This window comes from Callorhinus ursinus, unplaced genomic scaffold, assembly GCF_003265705.2.
Source record: "Callorhinus ursinus isolate GAN/ISIS: 27379988/994484 unplaced genomic scaffold, GSC_fseal_2.0 scaffold2, whole genome shotgun sequence".
NCBI lineage: Eukaryota > Metazoa > Chordata > Mammalia > Carnivora > Otariidae > Callorhinus > Callorhinus ursinus.
This window is the reverse complement of record NW_027397064.1, coordinates 488,782-512,660: the sequence shown is the minus strand read 5'-3', so window position 1 is coordinate 512,660 and position 23,879 is coordinate 488,782. Positions and strand designations below refer to the sequence as shown.

Genomic DNA, 23,879 nt, shown 5'->3' with positions numbered 1-23,879 from the left:
CATGTAGGAGAACACACAGAATACACAGTGGGTTCAATACACCTGCTCTCCGGCCCTCTCTGTGAGCCCCGGTGCTCAAGGAGCAAGACTCAGCCCTTGGCTGCTCAGCTAGAATAGGGCAGGCTCTTCTCAATGATACATAGAAGTTAATATAATCAACACCTCGGATTTGTTTATCATTTGCGATTCTTCCTTAAAATTAGGATCCTCACCACAGCTTCTATGCACACGCTAAACGCAAGCAGAAACCGAAGCTCCTGAAATCAGACAGTCAGCTCAACAGCCTGGCCGGACACAGACTCGGTCTTGGGCTGCTATTGTATGGGCCCTGGAAACAAGTCCCCAAAGTGTGCCCTGTGCCCTGTAGGTACCCAAAGCAAAGCTGGAGACTCACTGGCCAAGTCCAAGGGCATGGCCGTGTCCCACCCAGTTCCTGCCCCCTCCTGCTTCTGCTAGCGAGCTGCCCCAGACCACTGTGCACTGCCTGGTTACTGCTTGGCCTGCACAGCAACCACCCCAGGGCCAGACGGCTGTCATCTCCCCTCCTGAAGTTCAGGGAAGGTCCATCCCGGGCCCGGTCCACTATGTGCCCTCAGCATCTACCAGCTGCTGCCTGCCTCCTGTGGCCGTGCTCTCACGTGCCCACTGGGAATGCGTGCTCCTAGAGAGCACCCGGGAATCCATGATTTTGGCATCGTCACCCGTAGCCGGGCCCCACCACTATGGCCAACTGCCTGACCCACCCGTGAGAAAACTAGAGGCCAAGTTCTTCCTTCTCATTACCCGGGAGGAGCCACAGTGCGGGGCTGTGTGTTTCATCTCAGCCGGAGCTAACTAGTCAACTGAGGCCAGCATGGATAGCAGTCATTTGTTTCTGGCCTCTTCTATGAGCCAGCAGAGCCTGGGAGGGTGCCTCAGACGAAAAGGCTCCCCCAAGAACAGAGCAGGACGCATGCAGCCCAGCAGCTTTCTGAAGCTCTCCGATGCTGTCGGGAAGGGCCTGGAATACATTTTGCAGAGTGCCATGGGAAGCCCTAGGGCCCAGACAGCGAGGGCCACGCCGCACCACTTCAGCGGTTCCCAGAGGCTGAAAGAAGGTTCTGGAACCTTTCTAAAGGTTACAGAAGACCTGCTGGAAGAAGGCAAATATTCCCCATGAAGAAGATAGGGTCAGTAAAACAGGGAACTGGGAGGAAGAAACACAACCTTTTCAGTAAAAAAAATCCCATCTGTGCAGCCCTGTCCCTTGACGACAGGCCATGCATTTGCCCAGCTCAGAGCCCTCGGTCCAGAGCTCGTCCGTGCACAGGAAGGTGCTAGGCGCCTTTATCTGCGGCTGCCTGGCCTGCAGCTCCTCGGGCAGGCCGGCGCTTGGCCGAGTGTCAGGAGCGGTGGAGCTGGGCTTGGTGTTTATGTCTGCCCCAGACAGTGGAGGGTTTATGACGACTTACTGACGCAAGAGCTCCCCGACGCCGCATGCCAGAAATTAATCAGGGGAAGAGGAATTCTTTTCAAGAAACCACTTGGCGGCCACTGCCCTGCCTGCAAGGCTGAGTGTAAGCTGAGCTCTCCCCCCAGGTCCCAGGCCGCCAGGGAGCAGCCGCACACCCGGGACTCACAGGGTCAGGCGGAGGCAGAGCCCCTCGCAGGGAAAGCAAGGACCCCCGAGCCCCAGACCTGGGGTGGAAAGTCCCGCTGCAGGGCCTGCCCCACATGCCATGAACCACACCTCCCCAACACAAGGGCGTGCACCTGCCCTCTCTGGGCCCAGGCCACTCCGGAAGGCCTCATTCTGAGAATCAAAGTGGATCACAGCCAGCTGTGCAGACCCTGAAGAGGCTTTCCTTGTCATCTGTTGCTAAAATCCCTTTCTTAAGAGTTATATTGTAGGGGCGCCTGGGTGGCTCAGTCGTTAAGCGTCTGCCTTCGGCTCGGGTCATGGTCCCAGGGTCCTGGGATGGAGCCCGGCATCTGGCTCCCTGCTCCGCGGGAAGCCTGCTTCTCCCTCTCCCACTCCCCCTGCTTGTGTTCCCTCTTACTGTGTCTCACTGTCAAATAAATAAAATCTTAAAAACAAAAAAAAGTTGTATTGCAAAGTTGACAATCACTAATCACCAAAGCAGAAAGTTAAAATACACAGGCTTGATCCTGGTGCCTCAAGTCGGTGTGGCAGGGCTGCCCTGGGGGCCAGGCTGCGTACCCAGGAGGGCAGAGGGGCAGTACCACAGGCTTCTCTCACCACACCGTGTCCCATGCACCCCTCCATGAATAGGGCTCCCCTCTCTGTCCACCTGTGCCCCCACGGCAGCCCCTGCAGGGAGAGACCACTCAGCAGGTGGGTATCGGTGGGGAAGGGGGTGGCTGACCCGTGCAAACACCCCTACTCAAATCTTCAGAAATGATGATTCTGATTCAGAGTCATTCTGAAATTGCAAACATGGAAGGATGCAGGATATCTGTATTTGTCAAAAAGGGCATAAGTCTGACAATGCTGACAAAGCTGAAACTTGCCAGACACTCTGGGACAGGTTCTAGGCTTTGGATGGTTCTGGATTCCTATGATGATGACAGAGGCTGACATCCTGGGCACGACCGGGCCTTGGGCGACCTGCCTGCCTCATGGAACCCCCACAACAACCTTGGTAGGTGAAGCCTCTCATGGCCTCATTGCAGAGAAGGAAACCGAACCCCGGGGGGTGGGGGGGTCTCTCTGCTCACCTGGGGAGGGGCTGGGGCCAGACAGTCCTCTTGCAGACGCAGTCCATGGAGAGCAAAGGGGAGAAACTGAGGCAGGACACTGTGAGTGGCCCCCGAGTGGCCCATCTGCAGGCTTTCCATGGCCACAGAGCCACAAGGCCCTGACTCCTGATCCTGTGACACACCCCCCTCCGCCCCCCGTCAACCAGCGTACCTTCCGTCTCGCTTCATGATCCTTCTGGCTGTGAGGAGGACACCGAGAAGGGGCATACGGAATGGGTGCTCCTGCCATACCAAGATTTGCTGGAGTGTCACCCTCTGACTCAAAAAGGATGCACACAGCTATGGGACTACACCTCCGCAGTGCCGCAGTCAAGGGCGCACTGCCTCCACCATTGCTAACTAACAACCCACTATCTCCTAGCTCCTCCAGAGAAGCTCCCAGGTCATGATGTCATGGGGTTGCACTCCCCACCACGAGCACTGGCAACAGAGCCAGGGAAGCAGGACTCCCAGACCCCAGCTGGGAGCTCAGCTCGAGGGGCTCCTGTTTCCTGGACAGAGATGCCCCAAGCACCATGAAGAGGGAGGAGGCCCACAGTCCATTGTCAAAGGGCACCCTGAGTCTGGAGAGGAGACACCACGCATGGTCAAGCGCAAAAAGGGACAGCTGCTTATGCTGTCTAGTTCCAAAGGCCTGAACAAGGACTACTGGGGACCCCGGTCAGCTGCCTGGAAACAGGCCTTGGTACCCATCCCGAGCACCCAGGGCTGCAGAAGTGCAGAGGGAGAAGTGCAGCTAAGCAGGAATGCCTGAGTGCTGCCCTCCATGACCACCATCCCCTACCCCTGCTCCAACATCTACTCTGCATCACCAAGTGGAAACGGACCACCATTAGTCCTGGGAAATGGCAGGTGTTTACAAGTCCTCCAGACTTCACACTGTGTTTGTTTTGTTATCTCTAAGGAGGACGCAGATTCCAGAAAACTATCTCACTGCAATGCTCAGATGGTCTTCTGGTCCTAAGGCCTCACCTCCTGTGGGGGGGGGTGGGGGGGTGGGGGACACTGACTTCCTTAAAAGTAATCAATCTGTAATTCAATTTGTAAATACAATTTTATTTATTTTTAAATGATTTAAATTAGGGGCACCTGGGTAGCTCAGTCGTTAAGCATCTGCCTTTGGCTCAGGTCATGATCCTGGGGTCCTGGGATTGAGCCCCACATCAGGCTCCCTGCTCAGCGGGAAGCCTGCTTCTCCCTCTCCCACTCCCCCTGCTTGTGTTCCCTCTCTCGCTGTCAAATAAATAAAATCTTTAAAAAAGGTGATTTAAATTACTGCTCATATGAATAAAATGTACTTCTAAATGCAATAGGCCAAACAAGGTATTTATAACCTAACCATATGATATGAAATGCATGAGTTACAAAACAGCAAAGGTAAATTTTAATGTGGAACAATAGTCCCCCTCCACAGGAACCCCCCACAACAACAAAATCATTAAAAGAGAGGAGGTGTCTTACACTCCCATCCCCAAGGATAAAACTATGCCGGCCTGTGGCTTACTTCCAAACGTTCTGGCCTTGGCTTCCACTTGAACGTGAGGATCATGGAATCTCAGAGTGGGAAGGAATGAAGATATCATTTTATACAGCCTGCTGGCTCCACGCATGGCGGAAATGAGGCCAAAGGAGACCAAGTGGCACATTTGACCTTTACCCTGTGCGGAGGAAAACCCGATGCTGGCATAGTCGTGACACTAAAGGCATGAAAAGCAAAGCCCTACAGATTCTTTCTCATGCCAAATCCAGAACAAATTCTTCATTTATATTGGGGGTAAAAACAACTTGGCAAAACCCAGGTGGGGAGAGGCCGGGGCGGGCAGGCAGGCAGGAAGTGCTGCACAAGGGCACTTACACACTCAGATCTGGGAGATTTTACCACTTAGAAGGTGTGACAGAAATCACCTCATAAAATACCTGAATAAAAGCTCAATAAGAACAGCTCAGGGCTGAAGATAAATTTCAGTCACTTTAAAATATGCCCAGCAGTTACGTCACCGCAACATAAAGATCAATACCAGCCTGCAGTCACCTGGAAACTTAAATAAGAATGAACGTGGACGACGGCAGACAAACCTCTCGATCATGACACTGGGAAGGCACCACGAGCACGGACAGGTAAACCTCACCTGCCACTCTGCCCACCGCAGACCAGCTGCTATCACACTACTGCTTCGGCCAAGGCCAAGGAGGCCTGGCTGACAAACACAATGAATGCACACACCACAGAGTCTTCAGGATCAGACAGCTACCAAGGCAGCGAGGACTGGAAGGGCCAAAATGTGAGAGGAAGAGATGGAAGGGAGGGCATATGTGAGCTTGCAGGTCCCCCGCTCCCCAGTGGTGTGTGCTGACATACAAGCAGACCCCGGGGAAAGGAGATGGGGTCAGAGCCTGCAAAGGTGGAGGGGTTCCTGGAGACACCCGAGCTGACAGCTGGGGTGCTTGCATACCAGGAGTAAGGACGCGGAGCACTAGACTGGCCCTCGCAGACACTGAAATCAGACATTTCATAAAAATAAAATGGTTATTCCAACAAGAAAGTGTAAAATTCTACATCTGTACGGACTTAAAATTAGCATCAAAATATTCAAAAGCAACGGACAGAACTAACAGGAAGAAGGATACTAACCTGTGATTACAGCAGGGGTTTAAGTACCGCTCCCGGCAACTGGCAGGAAAAGGAGGCCGCAGAGCAGCGGAGTCGGGCCGAGCACTAGAAGCGGCAAGCTTGGCGTAGCCAGCACGGTCAGGAGAACAAGTCTTACCTGGCGTACCCCCTGCCCACGCACATTAAACATGTACAAAATCGACCATACGGAGGCAAAGCAAAACTCAAGGAATTTTCAAAAACTGAAATAATATATGGTAAATTCATCGACCAAAGGGAAATTAAACTAGAAATCAATAATGTAAGCAAGATACTAAGAAATTCACAAACAGGTAAAATGAAGAAATGCTTTCTGAGATAACCCCTGGGTCACAGAAGAAATCCAAAAGGAAACTAGATATTATTCTAAGCTGAATTACAATGAAAAATAACATGCTTGCCCAATCCAACTAAAGCCATGCATAGGTTAAAATTATAGCTTTAAGTCCTTGTAGTACACAAGAAGAACGTCTGAAAAAAAAAATTCAATGACCTAAATATTTCACTTAGTTAAAAAAAAAAAAGCAAAGTAAATCCAAAGGACAAAAGGAAGCAATAGCAATCCAATAGAGATAATCAAGAAAACGAAACATGGCAGCTGAAAAATATTAATATCCTAAGCAAATGCAATGAAGAAAAAAAGAGAACAAGTAAACAATATAAAGAATGAAAAAGGAGGTATCCCTTCAAATCCTACAAACATTGCAAAGATGATGCAAAGGTATTTGAACAACTTTATATCGATACATTTGAAAATTTAGATGGAATGAAAAAAATTCCAAAGAAAAACCAAACACATTAAAACTGACACAAGAGGGGCACCTGGGTGGCACAGTCAGTTAAGCATCCAACTCTTGGTTTCAACTGGGGTTGTGATCTCAGGGTCCTGGGATTAAGCCTAGGTCTCCATGCTCAGCATGGAGTCTGCTTGATATGCTCCTCCCCTCTGCCCCTCCCCCCAACACACACGCTCTTCTCTATCAAACAAATAAATAAAAATGACACAAGAAAAAAGAGAAAATCTGAACAGTCCTGCATCTCGTTGAGGGTGCAATTTACAAAGAAAACAGGTTCCAAGTCAGAGAAAACTCCCAAATTCTTCCAAATACCTAAGGAAGAAATAACATCTGTCTTATATAAACTCTTCAAGAGAATTTGACAGCGGTCAGCAAACTATGGCCTGCAGACCAAATACAATCTGTGACCTGATTTTGTACCTGTATCTGCTAAGAAAGACTGGTTTTTACATTTTTAAGTGGTTGTTTAAAAAAATTTAAAGAAGAAGAAAAATATACAATAGAAGCCGTATATGATCCACAAAGCCTAAAATATTTACCATCTGACTCTTTAAAGGAAACCTCTGTCCACCCCAGGATTAGACAAAGAGGAACAAGCCCCTGACACTTTAAGTGCAGCACCACCTGGACGTCCAAACCTGACAAAGCTATTTCAAGAAAAGAAAATCACAGCTCAATCTCACTCACGAATTTGGATGAAAGAAATTAAGCCAAATATAAGCAAAACAAATCCAGTAGCATATAAGAAGAGTAATACATTAAAGTCAAGTTGGATTTATTAAGACATGCAAGGCTTAGCATTCAAAAATCAACTGAGAAAATTCATCACATGAATCAAACAAAGAAGAAAAATCATATGATTAATAGATGTAAAAAAAAATCCAATATATTGAGCTAAATCAAATCAAAGTGCCATTCTGTAGACTAAAAAAGATCAAATATCTGCAATGTAATACGGTTCAACCTAATATTTTAACACCTACTTCTGAGAAAAACTCAGCAACCCTGAGAACAGAAGAGAAATGCATTAATGTGATAAAGCCTATTTACACAAACCTATAGCAAATTTTATATGTGGTGATGATATACTGAAAATTCTTCTCTTGATTTTTGTCCAAGACAGACACATTCACTATCACCAATTCTGTTTAACATTTGTGTGAAGGCCCTAGACACTGCAATGACACAAGAAAAAGACAAAATGCTTAAAAATGAGCAAAGATTAAAACATTTGCTATCCATAGACAATAGACATAAAAAGCACAAAAGAGCCTTCAGATAAACCAGTATAATATGAAGCCAACTCTGCAAGTGGTCTACAGACAGGCGGCTATAGAAAGATTAATTACATTTCTAAATACAAACACACAAACAAAAAATTTTAAAAACAAACCAGCATCAAAAAAAATAATAATAATAGAGGGGCGCCTGGGTGGCTCAGTCGGTTAAGCGTCTGCCTTTGGCCCAAGTTGTGATCCCAGGGTCCTGGGATCAAGTCCTGCATTGGGCTCTTTGCTCAGTGGGGAGCCTGTTTCTCCCTCTGCCTGCCACTCTCCCTGCTTGTGCTCTCTCCCTCTCTCTCTGACAAATAATAAAATCTTAAAAAAAAAGAAGAAGAAATAAATCTGACAAAAGAAATGAAGAACATCTAAACTGGAAACTACAAAATGTGACCGAAGAAATTAAGGAAGACCCAAATAAATAAAAAGATTCCTCATATTCATGGACTGGAAGATTCAAAAGACACTGATCTTAAGGCAAATCAATATAATACCAAAGGTAGGTATTCTGCTAACATTGAAAAGCTGATTTTAAGTCCTAAGGAAATGCAAAGAGTTAAGAAGAACCCAGACAAGCTTTAAAATGGTCAGAAATTGCAAGAGCCACATGACCAGATATGAGGACTAATTGCAAAGCTACGGTTAGTTAAGACCATTCTGTGCTGGCACACACATGGACAAACAGACCAACGGGCCAGAATAAAGTCCAGACACAGACCTCCAGGCATACAGATACCTCCCTGAGGACCAGGTGGCACCGCACAGAAGTGCAGAAAGGATGAATGAAGGAAGGCCAAATGAACATCCAAATGGGAAAAGTAACCCTCAATTACCTTCAATTACTACCTCACATCATGTTCTTTTTAAAAATCAATTCCAGGTGGACCGTAAATCTAAATGTGAGTGGTAAAAAAATGAAACTTCTAGAAAATAATACAGAGTATCTCCATGACCTTCAAGTAGGCATAAATAAAACCACCAATAAAGTAGACTTTGTTAAAATTAAGAACATCTGTTCATCAAAAAAAAAAAAAATCATTAAGGGAGAAAATAGCAAAGAAAAAAACCAGCAAAGAACTCATTTCTCATCCATATAAATAACTCCTACAAACCAGTCAGAACAATAAAGACAACCCCATTTTTAAAATGAGCAAAAGACTTGAACAGGCGCTTCCCCGGAGAGGGCATCCAGCTGTAGAGTGCACACGCTCCAGCAACCAGGAGCACGCATGGCTCATGGGGGCATGAGGAAGAACGACAATACTAGGCATGGTCGAGCACGGGGGCCGGTGGGCCTCTCTGAGTGTAAATGGGTACGGTCGACTGGAACTGATCGGCACACACGTATCTTATCAAAAGAAATACACACTGACGTGGACCGACAGCTGTACCCAAGAAAGCTGTGGGAGCATTCCAGGAAGAGCCCACACTGGAAACCCCCTAAGTCCTCCACAGCTGAACCGCGTGCATTGTAGCGTGTTCCCACAAGGGAACATTATACACCCACAGAAATGAACCTGCGATCCGAAGCCACAACCTCAGTACATCCACAAACATACTGGTGGGTGGAAGAAGCCCAACAAAAAGAGTAAATATTTTATGACTGCATTAATATAAAGTTTAAAAACAGGAAAAACTAATCCAAGGTGTCAGGAGCTAGGCAGCTGATTCCCAGTGGGGGGACGGGAGGTGCAGTGACCAAGAGGGGGCCCAGAAGGGGCTTCTGAGGTGCTGGCCTGCTCCATTTCCTGGTGGGCATGGCAGTTACAAGTGTCTTCCTCCAGTGGGACTCCATCCAGCTAAGCATCCTAGGTTTGTGCTCCCTTTGAGACGCCTGGGGCACGCCAACGAGAAGCTCACGCAGGATGGGCGCTCTGTACTGTTCACAGCAGCCACGGCAGGAAGATGGGAAACAAAGTCACTTCTGCCAACAGTGACCTATCCAGTGCCTGACACTATGTCCATGCACAACCATGAAAGAAAGAATGAGGAAACTTTTTGTGCTCATTTACAATAATCCAGAAGGGAAAAAATACAAATGCTGACATGTATGGTATACCACCATTCACGCACCGGGTGAGCCGGAGAATATCTACAAATTCACTTTCTTTTCTCAGCTCCAACGTTATCAGGAGACTGTATTACAATGTGAGCAGAGGGAGCTCCCGCGCACGGCACCCGCCACGACCTGCACCATCTGCCCCGCTAGGAACCTCCGCCCTCGGTGCAGCACCCGGCACAGTTAACGAGCCGACGCTCGACACGGCGCTGGGCATCATGTCCCCTCAGGCTCCTCCCGGCCGTGACAGCGTCTCAGACTGTCCTGACGGTACTGGGGGACAGGGCAGATGTCCGCCAGGACACGCCTCTTACTGGGCGCTGAGGCTCCCCCCATGCTTAGGTGAGGGAGGGAGATGGTGCGGATAAAGCACCACCCTTGTCTTCATACAGATCTGTTTGACACCCATGACCGACATTCAACACACCCCCAATCCCCCCCATGGTCCCAAACAGCCGCTGGCTGCCGCACAAACAGCAGTCCTCCGTGGACACCGGCGTCTGGCGCGCGTGGGCCTCCGCTGCCCGCGCCCGCACGACGTACGCTCGGGCTCCGGGGAGGCTGCCAGCGGCCACCGTGCCCGGGTCCCACGCTCCCGCTGCCATGCCGCTCTGTCAACAGAAAAACCCACCTGAAGCCAGTTAGCTCTCTGCTCACGGGAAGAAATCAGGATGCAAGCAAGGAAACAAAACGAGGCCTAAATCTGGCCGACAAGGAGCAACGATCAAATGCTTCTGTCTTCGTTACACACCGTGGTGACGAGCAAGGCCATCAGACGGCCACTGCCGGGACTGCCGCTCCCTTCCCCTCCTCGGAGCTCCCGACTCGTATGCAGGAAGGAGCATGAATGAACGGCCAACTCCTGCTCCCAACAGACGGCGACGGAGGAGCCAGGCTGCCCCCCCGCCCCCCACGGCCCTGGCTGTGCGCGAGTGAGCTTTCCAGGAACGGCGCACACCGCACCACGACCGCCCAGGCTGAGGGCTGCAGACCCCGCCCCATGGGAGCCATTACAGCCCGGACCCAGCCCGGGCTTGGGACAAGGGACAAACAAGGACAAGGAATGCTGGCTCGGAAGGAAAAGCAAAAGGGAAATGTCTAATCCCAGGGGCCCGGCTTAGAGAAAGATCCAGAAATGGGTCTGAGCAGAGGCCCTCGCACAGGGATGGCCTTGGAGGAAGGTGCAGCTCAGCCCTAGCCCACCAGCCAGTGCTCACAGAGAAGAGAGAACTCCAGAAGGGGCAGAAGGAAATCTCTGTTCTCAGCTGGATGGTCCATGCCACCAGCCACATCTGTCCCACCTCCGTCCCCAAGCAAATTGCTCTGCAACCTCCAGGGCGCCTCCCGTGCAGCCCAAAGCTGATGTACCCCGAGACTGCTGCCTCTCCTCCACACCACCCTCCCCTCCCTCTGCTCGGCCAGGCAGCTTCCCCGTCACCCTCTCCTCTGACCTGAGCCTGACCGGGGCCCCACTTCCCTTCACTCAAGAAGCACCTGAAACTCTTTCTATGGGATGTCTTTCCCAACCTCGGCAGAATGCACTGAAGTCTGGGATTCCTGGGCCTGCTCCTCAGCTCATAGCCCCCCACCAAGTGCAAACATCACACAGCCTGGAGGGTCTAATGCTGCTGAGTCACTCTCACATCCAAAGTTTACTCAAGGTTGTCTTGTAAATCCAAAACTAGAAGCTGATGTTCTAAACTCACCTATCACTATATAAAAATATGAGCAAGTGAACTCCTATCCTTCCTCTTGGGCAGCTTTCTAAATCTGCAGCAGTTGCCATGGGATTGGTATGGACTTGGAGGTACCTATGCTCAAACTGAGAGAGACCACTATATTCAATGAGATTCTCAGCTCAGTTGATCCAGAAGCTTCCATAAGCATCCAAGGCAAAAGTGAGATGCAGCCACGGAGGACATTTCAAAAGCCACAGGTGGAAGGTTCTGGAGCAGGATTCTTGGGCCACAGAAGGCATGGCCCGTGCCTCACAGTTCATGCCTCACACCAAGAGTCTATCCGAGGTTGGTTTCAGCTTCCCAGTGATAGAGTTTTGTTTCCAACAAGAGCAACTGTGTAGATTTGACTTGAAAGGTTTCCCAAAAAACTGTGAAGGCACAGGAAACCTGTATTTAACAAAAACCTGTGAAAACTATGTTTTTAGTTTACATAAAACCAGAAAATACAGAACCTGGCTTTGTAGAAAACAATGGGAAAGATGTTATCTTGGTTAGTGATTTCAAGCAATGTCTCAAAATGAATATGGGAACTCATGCATGGAGGGCTACCTGTCTGATCCTGTCCAGGTGGACGCTGGATGCCTCTCGGATCCAAACTCCTCTAGGTAAGAATAAGGATGACCATCCAACCAGGTGTGGCAGGCCAGGCCCAGTGATCCTGAATGTCCACCCTCTTTCTGGTGTAAAAGGGTCTGGTTTTGACTGTAACCATAGGACGGCCCTACTTGGAACCCTACTCCCCAGTGCCGCAGCGGAGGCCTCTCCAGGGAGGAGGAGCAAGGTCACCCACCTATCTGCCACATTGCCACCTTTGATGAAACCACAACGCAGGTGCTGGCCTGGAGGCAAAAACCAAAGCCAGGGGCCCTTCGAAAGGCCAGGGCCTGGTCCAAGGCTGCATGACCCCACCCTCGGGACAAGCGGGCCAGGCCAACAAGCCCCACAGACATTCCTCCAGCAGAGGTAGCACGGCTGGCACACAGAGCTGTCTCTGCCCCATGGCTCACCCAGCCCCTCCCCCTGCCCATCCCCCAGGGGAAGCCAAAATGTTTCAGAACTGGAAACTGTTGAGAAATACTAAAATGATGTTCTTTCAGGCAATTTAAACCAGTCAAGAAAGACACAAATTGCTCCTTTCCTCTCATAGACGGCTGATGTTTGAAATAACATCCCTCAGCCAGAGCAGACTCATCCCTTAGCATCACTCACACACACACACACACACGCGCGCGCGAGTGCGCGCGCGCATGCGTGTGCACGCGCACAGCCCAGAGTCCCCCCACGTCTACTAGGAAAGGATTATAAATGCCACTTCCTCAGGAGCTACAACTGTTGAGGCTGCACCCACGCAAACTGGTCTACCAAATCCACACATAACAGGAGCCACGTGCAATCAGAAGATAGAACACCTACAAACACAAGTATCCCAGCCGGTGGTTCTCCTGCATCTAGTCCTGTGGCTTCTTGGAGAGTTCAGGGGAAGCCCAACCAAAAGCAAAGGAAGGCACATCTACGTAGATCCAGCCAGGGCCCCCAGGCTGTGTGAGTCTGACCTCAGCAGAGGCACCGGCCAACTGAGCGTGGATGCACGACGGTGGACCATAAAGAGGCTGGGAACCTGCAAGAGTGGGAAGCCCCCCACCCCCCAGCACCTTCCTCTCCAACACAGCTGGGCTAGGGTGGTCTCTGCAGCCGTCTGGGACACACAGTCTCCGGGCTCCAGCACTGGCTTGTCACCTGCCAGGCACTGCCGTTCCCTCACATCCAGGACACCCCCAGCCCTTCCGAGAACCAGGGCTGGACCAGCCAGAGAGGCTGACCTGTGCCCCTCACCTGCTCGTGTGGACCAGTCCCACCTACCCTTCCACACTGCCAGGAGAAACAATGTCGTACAAAGTGCTCCAGAAAGCTGGGACCAAATCACAGAAAGATGTCAGAGCAGACAGTTTGATTGTTCCCAGTGAAAATCTGCTTCCCATGTCTCCAGTTCCCCCAACACCTTCTCAAGCTTTCTAAAAACTCTTTCTGTCTACCAGTTCCGAAGAAAGAAATCAGTTCATCCTGCCTTGCTCCCTTTCCCCGATCCTGTCTGTGAGACTATGCTGAAGCAGCCGGCCCCGTGGGGGTGCACGCGGGGGCCTCGATGAAGAGCGCCTCCCTTGCCCAGCCACACGGACACCACAGGGGTTCAGGCAAAGCCAGCACTTGGCCCCCACAGCTCTTCAAACACAAAAGAACAGCGAGCAGGTATGTATTCTACACGTCAGACCATGGTGGGGAGATGGGGCCTTAAGAATCAGCCAGTCAACCCCTGGTTTGGGTTAAATCAACATGAACGTGAACATGAGAAGCATGAAGAACTCTGCACACGCCGTTCAACTCTGAAGGAAGAATTTCTGCTACATGCACGCGCACTGTTAACAGGTGTGAACGGGTTAGAAAGGGTTCTTCATAACAGCATCTAGGAAACCTCAGTGAGCTGACAGCAGACCCCACGGAATTCTCTGGAACTGCAACAGCATTTCACAGATCCCACTGAACCAACAAGTCCATGAGAAACACGGTTATAATAAATGTCCAGTTTCTACAAAGGATTTCCTAGGAAAATTCGTATACATTTTGAAAGGAATAAACTTTGGCCACGAATGCAAACAAATCACAATAGAATCTTCAGCTCTTAAAATGAAAAGTTTCCTCTTGGCTTTAGCCCTCAACAAAGGAGCAACCTTCTAAAACACGGCCTAAGAGTTTAACATTTTTAAAAGTGAACAAGCTGCCACCAACCTCAAAAGTTCCCCAGGAAATGTTCACCAAGGACAAGGAATCCTCAACTCGGACAGGGGGCACTGAGAAAAGGAGCTCCTCTGGGCTGTGGAAGGTAGTTCTGTGCAGAAAACACGCCCCCACTAGAGACAACTACATACTTAACATCACGATGCTTAAACCAACCTTCCATACTTCTTTACAAATGCTATTTGAAATGGAACAATTAGGTATAAGACAACTATGTATTTTATTTTAAAAATCGTATCACTTTTCAACAAGCCTCACCTACTACCTTTCAAAAAGAAACGGTATCAGCAAAAGTGAGGAAATGGTGGTAACGTGGCACGTTGTCTTCGTGTTAAAATCTCCAAAGCTGTGAAGCCACACTGCAGCACGGAATGTTCCAGTTCTAAGTCAGGATCATCACATTCAAGGGACAGCAGCAGGAACACTGGGCAGAGGAGGGGGTGATAAGGACCAAGGGTGACAGGGAGCCTGAAGTCCAACAGGACAAAGGCCACCCTAGAACGTCTGGGTTTACGACCCTAAGAGATGACCCGAGCCACAAATCCAATGCAGCCCTCCTGGGGAGCAGCCGTCCTGGTGGCCGCCCTGCATGGGCTGCTCGCCTCAGGACCAGGATCCCATCAGCCGGCGCACTCGATCTGCGAGAGGCAGAATTTATCTTTTCTATTTGTGTTCTAGAAAGGGGAACGAAGGGAGGGACCAATATGGAACTAACATAAGGCTTCTTTTCATCATAGGCGGCTTATCACTCCTTAAAGGACAATATGCCCAATATCTTACTGATTAAGTGGCTACAAGCAAACCAATTTAAAAACACAAAGCCAGATAGGCTTCTAAAAGTTTGATTTTTAGATTTGAATTTTTCTTAATCATTATTTTCCTAAAATTGACTACTTTTTATCATGTTCTCATGAAATAAGCAAATAAAAGGCTCTTAAGTGGAAGTAAAATGAAAAGTTCAAACTCAAATCTCCCAAATTAACCAGGTCTGCCAGTCACCCAGTCGGCCTTCCAGTCCCAGTCTCCAAGCACTGGCACAGAGAAGCTCAGAATAAGTCCAGAGATATACTCAAGTCACATCGCAAGTGGCACCAAAGCCAAGTTCAACCACGGCAAAACCACGCTCATTTAAACTAACAGAACAGACACAAAGCGTGTGTCCCAGGAGAAGGCAGGAGACTCAGGCCCACAACCCTTTCTCGGTACCTGCAGGGTCTTGGAACCAAGGAAATTAGGACCATGTCACCCCTCCTACCTCAGAGCCCGTACCCCATGCCCATCTCTCTACTCCTAGTCTCCTATCTCCACCACACCAACCGCTCACCTCCAGGCCCCTGGGCGCAGCCCCCGGCGCCTGACCTGGCCAGGTGAGCTCCCGCCCAGCTTTCCGACCTGGCTTCCCTGTCCCGACCGACCTCACGCATCCCTTCCGGGAGGGGAGGGGGGGCCCATGCCCCCGCCCACCTCCTCTCACCACACGAACCACACTACACAGCCTAGATGCTCCATGCCAGTCAGCTGGATCACCTCCTGACCCAGCCCAGTGCACCCAATGTCCGCCGGCACAGGGCACATGCCCCTCAAGGGCAGGGGACCAATTCTGGTTCCAGGCTGGCCTCCAACGAGCTGCCTGACATGAAGCTAAGCACCCAGCAGCAGTAAATACCAGTTTCCTCATCCACAAAACAGGAACCATGGTGTGCTAGCTCGCTTCACAGGGTCATCCTGCAGCACAAATGGGACAGGTGCAGAGCACGACTCAGAACGAACATGCTGTTCACTCTGGCGTCCTAAGAGCACGGCACGTCTTGACTGGGAGAAACCAACATGGATTTGTCACTATTGTAAGTGTTAAACGTCTACAGTTAAGCAGAGCGCAGCCCGGTGTCTGGAGGTGGCCGCACATCTGCACACCTGTCCGCGCCGGACCTGCCCCCGCCACCAGGCACTTCAATGACGGCCTTCTGTTTCACGGCCGGGCTGAGCTCAATGGCTCCTAATCATTCTCGCACTGGGTTTTCTATGTCAAATACATACCACGAGTTCATTCTTAAATTTCAATATCATTAATCATCCAACATTCAGCATCTCAGAACTCAGAAATTTGCATTTCTACAATGGTGGCTTTGAAAAAAAGGACATAAATGCAAATGTTCCACATACTGTATAAGAATTTTCAGAGAATTACCAAAACAAACCATCAATGCTCCATTGACAGTGAATTTCCCGAGCTCTTCATAACGACTGAGTATTCGTGATTTTTAAAAGACAAAACACAATTTGAGGATTAAAAAAAAGAAGAAAAAAAGAGTAGGTTGAAAAAGAAGTCGTTATGTCTCCATCGTTCCCAGAACAAACCTTGACTGATTGAGATCCCAGATAATGATAGCATGGGGGACCGGGGATGGTGGCGGTTCAAGAGCTGCAAATGTTCTCGTGCGTTCTGAGAACGCCTGGCGGACCGCCGCTGCAGACGGGAGCTGCACCGGGGTCTCCGGAAAGCCTTCCTGTAGAAGGCAGGCAAGTGCGAGAGGCACGAGTGTCTCACCTCCCAACCCCAGCTGGAACCGCTGAGCCAATTCCTGCATTCGGCCGGGCATTGGGAACTGGTCTAGTACTCCCCCCGCCGCCCCCCGCCCGTGTCCTCAGGCTCAATCTTCCTGCCCCTGCCCAGAATTCCCCTCTCCCCCAGTCCATCAGCCACTTCCCAGAAGATCCAGAAGCAGCTCTCCTCCAGCTGTCACTGGCTGCCCCATCCTCCGGCAGCTAAGAACCCAGGTTCTGTCCCCTCACCTAAGCTGCGGGACTCCCGCCCGGCCAGCTAGGCCTGCTGGCTGCACAGCACCCCTCCTAACAGCACCCCTCCTAACACCCCTGCCCAGGCCTCGTGCAAGGCCACTCCTGGCTCCCCAGTTCTCCATCTGCTGCTTGTGGCCCAGGCCCTTGCTCGGGGTCCACGGCCTGCCTGCCACCAGCGGCTCCAAGCCAATGTCTTCCCTGTGGTAATGACATGTCCTCAAAATTCATTTCCTCCCCTTAAAACTTTGGAATATTCCTGAGGCATTCAATCATTGCAAAGCGTGATTTAAATGACATACAAATGTTCCTTTCTGAGATAATTTCTATGTTAAAACATAACAACCTTGGCAGCCAAAGTGGCTGAAACAAACAGACTCAGGATCAAACAGAGGAGGAGCAGAGCGTGCAGATGAAGGAAGCCCAGAGCCCCAGCTCAGACCAGCCGGAGGCACAGCCTTGTCCTGGGAGATTTTCAGGATTCAAACTTTACGACAGTTTGAAGAAATCAGACTATTTCGAAACTCACTAATCACTAAGTTATGGTTAACATAGACTTTTTAGCTGCTTTTGTGTGGATGGGGTATTTCACACTGAACAAAACATTAAGAAATTAAAGAATGGTCCAAATTGAAACACTGATCTTAAATACACAACTTTTCCTCAAAATAGTTCTCCTGCTTTTAACTCAACACCATACACGCTCTCACAAAGATACAGGGAGAGATAGGACACTTCAGTGACTCCACTCCAGGCCGGCTCAACCGGTTTTCTAGCAAGAGCATATGGTTTGGGAGACCACACACGAGTCCTAGAGACTCCACTGTGGGCTCCCTGGGATTTACAAGGAGGGCAGAGGAAGAAGGGAGCCTTTGCTTGTCCTGCTAGGAGGTCCACACGCATGTCCGTCCTCCATCAGTCTTGTACCGGGGACTCACCTCCAAAGCAGAAGCCCTGGGTCCCAATAAGCCCATCCTGACTGTTTCGGCACATCCCAGCAGGGAAAGGTTTAGAGCACTGGGTTAGGGAAGAAGCCTAATATTTCAGTACCTGCTCTCATTCTTCTGTCAAAGAGGAGTTCTTGTAGGCTGGATTACCCAGGCCTTTCCCCAGGCTGCTCACATCATTAGGAATAGTTATTCAGAGCAATAAAACCCCAACAGCTAACAGTTTTACGTCAGAGAACCAGGGCCTGGCTCTGGCAAAGTTCAGAAAGCACAGCAATAAAATCATAATGCATACCTCACCCAACACCAGAGGGAGTTTTAAAGAAAAACACGGAAGAGAAAAATTATACACATCAAACAAAAAGGTCATTTTATCATCTGGGCAAAGCCAACTTAGCACTGCCAAGTATGAGGAGGGACCACACGAAGCGGGGCTCCCCCTGGCCTGGCGGGGTGCACTGCACGGCCGCAGGGGAGCAGGGCAGAGCGGGCACAGCCGGGAGATGGGGGAAGGCAGGCACCCAGCCAGGGACGCTGAAGGCTGCACAAGTGAATAGGGCTGGCACACAAACAGGACCCGTCCCCTTGGATTCAAGAAACGCGACAAAGGACACCTACAAGTTTCCCATTCAAAAGAGCAAACTGAACAACTATCACTTCCCTTCCTCCCAGAAATCCACAAAAAAATGACAGAAAAATACGAAAGGATTTATGGTAAAGCTAGACAATGGGAAAATGGCAGCATCAACGGACAAAAACTTGGGGGAACTTCCTAGAAAATACAGATCCCGGGGGATCAAAGTGATGGGAAACCAACCGCTAGCGAGCAGCCAGCCCCTCACCCAGTGGGCCGCAGCCTCGGGAAGGAAGGAGAGCCACAGCTCAGCCCGCCTCACAGCCTGCCACAGCCAGGAGGTGGCAACCAGGCCACTGAGGGGCCACCGGGCCACTGAGGGGCCACCAAGGGGCCACCAGTGTGCCCATCTGGACAGGCTGCTCTGCGGGGAGGGTAGGTCCCTGAGGAGACCCATGGGCTAGGAGAAGGGGGAATGCCCCGGGGGCTTCAGGCCCACCACGCACCCCGACACAGGGGGCATGAAGCTTGGGTTTGCAAGGTGGCAGCAGCCCCATGCCAGTCTCCCCCCCCGCTACCCTCCGGAGACCCCAACCCACTGAGAGGGACAGAGACACCGACAGAGGGGGCCAGTGGGGGGAACAACACACCTGTCAGACAGGCCCGCGACTGCAATAAACCCCAGTGGGCAAATCCTCCACATAAAAGGCAGAGGCTCTTGAAAAGACAACCTGGAAGGTTAAGGTAAGTGTGTGGGGACATGCTGATCCGCTAAGGGACTGGACTTAGAGAAGCCAAGGGCAGGACTGCTTTTAAGAGACATAATAAACTTTTGGGCAAAGAAACATTAAACGAAGAAAAATCCCATATATTCTGCTAAGAGGACTGAGCTACCGACAGATATGGTCATTAATTTTTAAGTGCAAAAAAACACACTGAAACACATAAAGCAGAAAATGGTCAGTAATGTGGAAAGAATATTGCACATTTTTGTAGAAATCGAGCACCAAACAGAGTAAAGCTACACTGACTTCCATGAGTCAGTGAAGTTAGTGTGTGCGGATAAACAACACAGAGAAGACGTGTGTAAGTACACAGTATGTGTGAAACTTCCTTACACACGAAAACAGGAACAAAAGAGCATTCTTTCTCTCCAAATGCGTGGGTGGCATGGGCCAGATTTGACTATGTTTATACAAAACCATGCACCCCCGTGTGCACAGTGATGTAAATTCAAACAGTCATTTTCCCCTCACACCCTGACAACAACGAAATGGACTCCATCCACCCAGCGCTGGGAAAAATGGAGAAAATTCTGTATGCTCATAAACTGTAAGTGAGAAGCTAAGTTGAGACCATTTCTGGAGCAAAGTTGAGAGTGGACCCGATGTTCACGTCCCCCAACCTAGCAATTCTACTTCTTGGAATTGGTCCAATGGAGATACTTGCAGAAGTGTATGTACAAAACACACATGTAACAACTGTTGGATGCCGATTGGGGGCTATTATAAATAGTGCTGCAACCACATAAACATCCATCTACAAGCTATTGAAAATAAGTGAGATTTATATACATGCCAACATCAAAAGACGCTCATAATACATTACAGTGGAAAAAAACAGAGAACACAGAACCCCACATATAGAATGATCACACCCTATTCAGATGTTTACATGCATGCCCCTCTAAGTTTACCCACAGGAACAAGGCACACACCCCCAACTCGACAGCGGCAGCATGCTCTGAGCGAGAAGGAGAGCTGGGCACCACTTGGTGTCTACTTTACACACTTTGACCCAGGCGGCTTAATTTTGCTTTATGCTTTGTATCAATCGATACATGAACAATTTAAATCAATAAAGCTTTCATATCTAAATATAACTGGGAATCCTGCTCTCTGGAGCTTCTGACAACTCTGATCAGAGCCAGAGGAAGGTGTGAGAATGTTCTGGAGCAATCCCAAAGGGAGGAGACCCAGACCCTAAACTTCTGGCTCCACTCTCCCAGGCCAGGCCCAAGGCTCACTCACAGAGATGTGGGTGCCACAGGGACGCATCACCTCTGTCTGGGTGAGCCACCGCCTCCCCTCTCACGTAGATGCAGGACAGACCTGCTATCCAAGCACCCTTCAAGACCATGTTGCACTGGAAGCGGCCCCAGCTGGGCGGATAGTGCTGGCTCTGCAGGAGGCTGGTCCCATAAGGCAGGACAAGGCAGCATACCGGGCTTTAACCAGGTATCCGCACTGTGGCTTCGAAAGGGGATGAATGCATGTGCTCACGACACCCTTCTAAAGCTAAGAGCCCCACAAACATGGTTTCTAATCCATCTGGCCACTTACTAGCTCTGTGACCTTAGACACGTCACTTCTTCCCTCCAAGTCTGAGATTTTTAGGGCACTGGGAAGACTACGTGCATGCCAGGATCTTCGTGCCGTGCCTAATACAAAGCATGACCCCATGAGCGGCTCCTGTGGCCACCGAGGCAGGTGCAGACCGGGTGCTGCCTCTCAGACTCAGCCCAGTGGCCCCATCGCAGCAGCACTCCCGCCCCACAAAGTCCCCTCAAAAGCAAAAAAAGTGAACAAGGAATTAACTCTCCAAATCAGAGACAGACCTCAATGTCACCTTGCTAAGTACAAGTCTCCTCCCCTGGCCTCAGTGGAAACCACGTGCCATTTTGGCTGCAGGCAAGTCCAAGCCAAAGACACAGCCCTACGCCCCGAGGTGCAGCCACGATCTACTCCGCACTGGGCGGTCACACGCTGACCGCGGCCACGCAGCGACTGCGGAGGAAGCAGTCACGCGATCTCATCTCCTAGAGGAGAGCCCTGCCGTCCGCCAAGAGAACAATGGGCCTCGCCTTACCTGGATGGCTTTGGGAGCTCATTGCTAGCAGCGCTTACTCCTTGAAGCAGTTCACAATGGCTCACAACTTCCACGTAAACGACAGCTCCAAAGAGCCCCCGGGTTCCACGAACACATACGAGTACACCCACAGGGAGGGCTGGCGGGCAGCCACGGAAACTCCCAGTCTTGCTGAGCACGTCTCGCAGGCCGAGGCATCCAAGAGGCAGGCGGGGGTCTTCCGGGGCCCTCAGGAGGCGACCTGCGTGCTTAGAGAAGGAAGAGCAGCGTCAGTGAGGGGTGAGGGCTCTCGTGGACGGCAGCATCTAACTAGGGAAACAAGGTAGATGTTCACGCTGATTGACCATGGGTGGAAAAACCGTCCCGTGTGGAATCCGTCCTGCTGACACAAACCACACGGGGGCTTTGTTCGTCAACAGGTGTGAAGCCACGTCACAGAGCCCGGTTCTCAGCCTCTGCACCATCACCACCAGCCATTTCAAAAGAGCCCTCAGCGCCAGCCCATTCCCACCACGTGGCCACCCGGCCCCTCGCCCAGACATCCGTACCCCACGGGGCTGCAGTCCCACAGTCCACACTCGGCTCCTGCACGTGCCGCTGCGCCGTGTGTAGCCCCCTCCCCAGCCCCCGGGTTTTCATCTTCATAATTACCACTTATTTCCAGTTTCTGACTGTAAGAGTAATCCGTGCTCATCACAGTTAAGTGTCTCAAGTCAACCACAATGCTGGCACCAGAGACCAGCACTTGGTAAGGTTCGGGCTTGTCTCCTGCCGTTTTTCTCTGCCCTTTGCCCGTGCACACCACCAGCTCTGCAGCTGTGTGTCCTCTTCTCTGTGCTGATATCACAGCCGGGAATGTCCCCATGTCAGTCACAACCCCCGGACACATCGCTTCCAAGGCTGCTTCCTATTCCATGTATGGCAGAGGATGCCCACCCCTCCCCTCCTCAGGTGGCACTGTCCTCAGGACCAGGGTGGTACGTGATGCACGCCAAGCTCATCAAACCATCCCCCGAGACCAGTCTCCTCGGTGGAACACAGCCACCCGAGACAAGCACAAGAACTCCTACCAGCAGGTGTTGGCCTCTGTGTGGCATCATGGACGAATTCTTACACACTCGCCTGTGATCTCACCATCAGAAAGTGGAAACAAACTGAGAATGTGGTAACTATGGAAAATCTCCTACTGACCCTGGCTCAAGGCTCCTCTGAGGCCTCTGTCATCTCCTCCTTTAATGATGTGACAGATTCCTGTTCTTGACTAAATTATTCAAGGATCTTTTCTTTGCCTATTGCTTATACTCAGAGAACCCTAACCAGTCCATCGCAAAAAGGACTGCTCTCGGAAGGCTAGCCATTTTGGTAGTTCCCATGACACGTTATCCATAACTCTGTGATTGATATCCTCACAATTGCTGTTCTATATCTGGTTGTGTCCTTAGGAAACACAGTGACATTTATCTCAGGTTCAGACTTCCCATGCATCTCTTGGCCAGAAAGAAACACCACCATCTCGAAGACAATGTAAATGGTTTATTTTGCAAATCTCAGATGGCTCTGTACCCTTCACACACAGGTCCCAGCTTGACTGGATATAAAAGTCTGAGAACACAAACACTTCTTCTCCCTTGAAACCTTCAGACCTGGCCCCGCGCTTGGCACTGAAGAAAGCCCACGTCCATCTCCTTCCTAGGGGACCTCTGGGGACTGAGGTTGGATGATGCTGCTGGTGCCATTTTCTTCTGTCTGGATTCTGCGAGAATGTTTTTCGTTCATGTCAAAATCCAAAAATGTTGTCAAAAGGTGTAAGAGTCTCTTTTCCTTGATTTTGCTCTAAACATGAACCTTTAATATATACAGGTCTCTTCTCTGCTCAGGAGACTGCTCCTCACTGAGGTTTGGATTCTACGTGGGGGAACTTGCTCTGGCATCCTCAGAGAGCCCTCTCCTCTCTGGCTGGCGTCCCTGTCAGCTCGGGCCCCTCCCACCACTGGCACATCTGCTGTTTACTCTGCATCCCTGGGCATCTTCTTAAGTTATGTTCTCCACAGCACGGCTGCTGTCTTCCGTGGTATCGGTTTGACTCCTTACAGCCTCACACTCCCCATTTTCAACCATTTCCCTTCAACTCATTCCTTTCCCTTTTCCGCGCAGCATAGCCCCCTTCCTCACCCGTCCACAGAGCCATGTCTTCTCCCCACCAAAGTCCTTTGAAATTTCCTTTTTCTGACTCTGACTGTGAACCACTTGCAGCGGTATATTCGTCTTCTGTGTTTCCGGGTATTTCCCTTTTCACCACATTCTGGGAGACCCCATGTGGGGATTTTCTGTTCACTCATCCTCAAATAAGAATAGCTCCAGTCCAGACCTGAGTTTTGCCAAAAGGCTGTGCGTACTTGCTCCTACCCCATCCTGTGTCCAGTGTAATGCTGGCCAAAATCTGCTTCTCAGTGAAGCTACACACACCTCTGGCAGCCGGAACGCGGGGTCCCCAGCCCAGTGCCCAGCAGGCTCTGACCTACAGTGGTCTTGCCAGACTGACATGGACTCTCCTCCCAACTGCAGATTAAACAGAAAACAGAATTTTCTGCTATGCTACGATATACGTGTTCTGGA

The 23,879-nt window shown here is 50.4% G+C and overlaps 1 protein-coding gene across 2 annotated transcripts in view; it reads right to left on the bottom strand.

Annotated features, from left to right (window-relative positions):
• The window catches only part of HDAC4 (histone deacetylase 4), a 258,026-nt gene extending 236,515 nt beyond the window's left edge, over positions 1-21,511 (bottom strand). For both annotated transcript variants that reach the window (XM_025888741.2, XM_073905783.1), the window contains exon 1: positions 21,264-21,511. In XM_025888741.2, the coding sequence (XP_025744526.1) occupies positions 21,264-21,285 (22 nt within the window). In that variant the 5' untranslated portion in view covers positions 21,286-21,511. The remainder of the gene's footprint in view (positions 1-21,263) is intronic.
• Positions 21,512-23,879: the final 2,368 nt, after the last annotated feature.